This window comes from Pundamilia nyererei, unplaced genomic scaffold (genome assembly GCF_000239375.1).
Source record: "Pundamilia nyererei isolate P.nyererei 1_Seehausen unplaced genomic scaffold, PunNye1.0 scaffold00181, whole genome shotgun sequence".
Classification (NCBI taxonomy): Eukaryota; Metazoa; Chordata; class Actinopteri; order Cichliformes; family Cichlidae; genus Pundamilia; species Pundamilia nyererei.
This window is the reverse complement of record NW_005187582.1, coordinates 365,203-369,454: the sequence shown is the minus strand read 5'-3', so window position 1 is coordinate 369,454 and position 4,252 is coordinate 365,203. Positions and strand designations below refer to the sequence as shown.

The window sequence follows — 4,252 nt, the reverse complement described above, 5'->3', positions numbered from 1 at the left end:
GATCTGCTGGGGATCAGCACCTTGCTGTATAACGGGCTGCTAGATTTCTTGACAGGAAGACAGCAGACAGTACGGGTCGACAGCAACACCTCCAGCCCAAGAACACTGAATACGGGGGCTCCCCAAGGATGTGTGTTGAGCCCCCTTCTCTTCACTCTGCTGACCCACGACGGGATCTACTACAGGGGTGAAGTTAACCATCTGGCAGAGTGGTACAGCAACAACAACCTGTCCGTGAATGTGGAGAAGACCAACAGCAACTCTACTTCCTCTGCAAACTGAGAAGCACAAGAGATTCAATCCCCATTATGAGCACCTTCTACAGAGGCACAGTTGAGAGTATCCTCACCAGCTGAATCACTGTGTGGTATGACTCCTGCACTGGGTTCTGCAGGAAAAAATGACAACGGGTAGTGAGAGCAGCCAAGAGCATTGTGGGGACCTCTCTTGCCTCCCTCCCCAGGAGATCTACTGCACCTGCCTCATCTGGAAGGTCCTCTGCATTACAGGTGACTCCACTCATCCCTTCAACAGCGTCTTCAGTTTGCTGCCATCAGGAATGATACTGAAGAGCCTCCGGGCCAGAACACGCAGACTGAGAGACAGCTTCGTCCATTGGGCTGTCAGGATGCTGACCATAGCTGTTTCCTAAAACGTCGGCTGCATCCTTCGGAGGACCCGGCCTTCGCGGTCTACGTGGGCAGGTTCCTTCAAAGACCGAGAAGGCCGGAAGTGCGAGGCTGTGAAATGGGACGGTCTAGCCTTCAGATTTGCGTCACCGCTGTCTTGGTGGAGTTTAATAAACTCAGCCGTCTGCTCCTTGCTATCTAAAATATATCAGGACACTGGCGTAAATTCTCGATCATCTCACACTTCTGTTTAGTCGGTTTTCTGTTTGTTTATTCAGCTGTGTGAAAATCCTGGAGGAACCCACCCGATGGATTAATAAAGTTTTATTTAATCTAATAACTTTGATCTCAGCCAAACCGATTTACTCCGGAACAAATAAAACACCGAAAAAAGGCAAACAATTACATTTTTAAGTTATCCGAGTGACTTATATATCATGTTTAACCTGAGTAGCGAAAGAGCGGGGGTCTGAAAACGAGTGTGTAACAGCTGTGAGCATGAAGCGATTCCATTCAAAGACAATTTGCCGTTTATGCTTTTTAGTCTAATTCAACTTTATGTGTGGAAACATTTTCATGGATTAATGCTTCTATTGTTTTTTGAACTTTTTGCTGTTGAGAAAAGACAAAACAATAAAATCTAATTTAGCAGTAAAAGATGACATACAGGACAACTGGTAAAGCTGTTGTGGTCCTGTTTACACTCTGAGGTTTACCTGTTTGCTCTCGTCTCTTCAGCAATACGAGAACTGGAGGCCGAACCAGCCGGACAACTACGTGAACTCTGAAGAAGATTGTGTGGTGATGATCTGGCATTCTGACGGCCAGTGGAATGATGTACCCTGTAGTTATCATCTGCCCTTCACCTGCAAGAAAGGCTCAGGTAGGCTGGCTCAGCAAAACCTCTGGAGCAAATCCTTCAAGTCTAGTCTAGTCTGTTTGGTCTGGTTATCAATACAAGGCAGATATCTGAATGGTAGAATATATGTCCAGTGGTTTGGAGTCCTTCATAGGTGGAGCAGGTTTATCTTTTTGCATTAGGCTGGCTAAAGCTTCCTACAGTGTGACTCATACTGGGCTCTGTGAAAGAGTCCTAACACTAACAAAACAAACGTGTTGGATTTTGGCTGTTGCAAAAACAAACTCGACTCGGAGCTAACTAACGCAGCAATGTTTTAGCTTTTTACCTAAAATACGTACTGCAGGAAACACATTGTTTGATATGATGTCCTCTGGTACTACCTTCAGTGTCCTGTGGTGCCCCGCCGGAGGTGGCCAATGCTTGCATGTTTGGCAAAAAGAGGGTGGTGTACCCCGTCGGCTCCATCATTCGTTATCAATGCAATCCAGGATTTAGACAGCGCCATCTACCGCTGGTGCGCTGTCAACCAGACGGACAGTGGGAGGAGCCCCAAGTGAAATGCACTGATGGTGAGCATGCTCTGTATAGACTCGTACTGAGAAGTTATTTCTCATAATAAGTCTTTGTTTGGTTTTTCCCGCGCTGCAGTGAAAAGTCAAAGGAGAGCACAGAGGAGGAGCCGCAGGAGTCCAGAACGCAACAGCAGGCGTCGCTAAGGAGTCAAAATAGCAATTTATTATTTCAAAAGAACATTAATGGGACACAAAAATGAATTTTCTATACAAGTCAAGAAGATTTCTAGAGGCAATGTTCTGGAACACACACATGGGAGTGGCTACACCGTGGTAATGTGATTTTTGTTTTCTGTGGCTCCTGTCCTTATTTTATTGTTCTGGTTGTTAATGGTTATTGTGTGTCTTGTAATATATTTTTGTTTAGTATTGCTGGCACACTTTGATTCACAGATGGTACGTTCTGCTGTAGATGTTATCATAGAGACGGACGCTGGTGCAGGAATCATGTTAACATGATTCATGAAGTCAGGCACCAAAAAGTTATACGTGTGGGTGTATGTGGCACGCCGGAGATACTTCTGCAGGTTCAAGGTTATTCCTTCTTTTTCAAATTCAGCTGAGGGTCAGTTGAAGATTTACACAGTAGTGTAACTAGTGCAGTTACAATTAAATGGCATGAGCTTGTAAGACAGCTCTAAAGCTGAGTGATCCCTAACAGGCCGCATACATGAAGATATATGAGTTCAGTCATTTGGACTTTTGGGTTATGTTTGGGCAGAAATGATCCAAGTTTAACTAGAACTGAGGGGACTGTGCTATCACACCTGTTAGGTGGTTTAATTTAGACCCGGGGTTGTTTTTCCGAGTGTCACGTGAACAGACTTTGTAACAAACTGAGGACATAAAGTCACAATAGTTCTCACTAGTTCTCATTAAATAAATCAGTAATATTGTGAATTTATCTGTGATTTTATTGTTGGTATACAGCTGAGAGGTTCATTCAACTACTGTGGCGATCCATGTTATGCAAGAACTAGCCAAAAATCTATATTATTTAATATGAATATTATATTTGCTTACTGCATAGAAAGAAGATTCAGTAAAGAAAAACTCAGCACTTGTGTATCATTGACATTGTATGAAATCTCAAAATTCTGGGTGCCCAGAGAGGCCTTATGGACATGAAGCATGGCCGAGCTAAATCCAGTGGATGAGACAAATGAAAAAAAGACAAGAAGGAAGAATTTATAGTGAACAAAAAGCAAACAGCCAACGGTCCAATATGCCTTATTACTGAGCCAGTAACTATTGTCCAAGACAACAGCAGCATTAGCAGCACACACGAGCTTCTGCTCAGCTCAAGCTTTATTTCTTAATTATGTTATGCCTAAAGCAGTCAGTTTGTCACGCTGGCTGGTTTTAGCGTTCTCTTCTATGTTCAGGCATTAATCATCCGCCACGAGCTGTGCAGTGCGTAGCTTCTCAGCGGAGCTACAACAATGAGCCTGTTTCCTGTTTCATGTCTGTAACGTCAGAAGAAATGCACGGAGCCCGTCAGCTGCCATGTTTCTCTGCAAACACAGGATTTATTTGTGTGGACGAGTCATGTCTGCAGAGAAGGTCTTCATCTGTGCGAGAGACTTCATTATGTGTTTGGTGTTTCTCGATCATTCTGGCACAGTTCTCTCATCATACTAAATACGTTCAGCAGCCACTTTATTAGGTACGCCTATGCATTACAGTAATGCACCCATGTCAGCGAGTCAAAGCCTTTAGTCATGCAGACGTGGACAGTCTGCTGAAGTTCAAACACACAGATGAATAACTCGTCACAGATGTTTCTGTTGTCACAGATAAACTGGCGCACACTGTAGAAAAATGTCACCTTATGGGACCACAGGGGCTCTTTGCTGCAGACGTTACAGTTTCTTTATTTCCCAACTTTGACTGCATTCATTCGTACACTTGTTTTATGTCACTGATGCTGTACATGGAGGCTGTGCCTCTTTAAAAAGCATAAACCAAAGAGCAAGAGTTCACCTTCAAAGCTGTGCATGTTTCTGACATAGAATCTTTTTTACTGAATAAAATGCATCTATTCTATAGTTTCTATTGTTGTCTATATGACAGTGTTGTTGGTTTGATTAAAAAAGACGAAAAAACTATAAAGAATGCTTCCTCACATGTACTGTGTTATTGTTGTATATTGACTCAGGAATACACACACATGCACAGACACACACACA

The 4,252-nt window shown here is 43.4% G+C and overlaps 1 protein-coding gene across 1 annotated transcript in view; it reads left to right on the top strand.

The window, feature by feature from the left end:
* Window positions 1-4,094, top strand: part of LOC102194968 (aggrecan core protein-like) — a 25,896-nt gene extending 21,802 nt beyond the window's left edge. The window contains exons 17-19 of the mRNA XM_013914253.1: window positions 1,368-1,512; window positions 1,878-2,060; window positions 2,140-4,094. Coding sequence (XP_013769707.1) covers window positions 1,368-1,512; window positions 1,878-2,060; window positions 2,140-2,207 — 396 coding nt within the window. The 3' untranslated portion in view covers window positions 2,208-4,094. The remainder of the gene's footprint in view (window positions 1-1,367; window positions 1,513-1,877; window positions 2,061-2,139) is intronic.
* The last annotated feature ends 158 nt before the right edge of the window (window positions 4,095-4,252 follow it).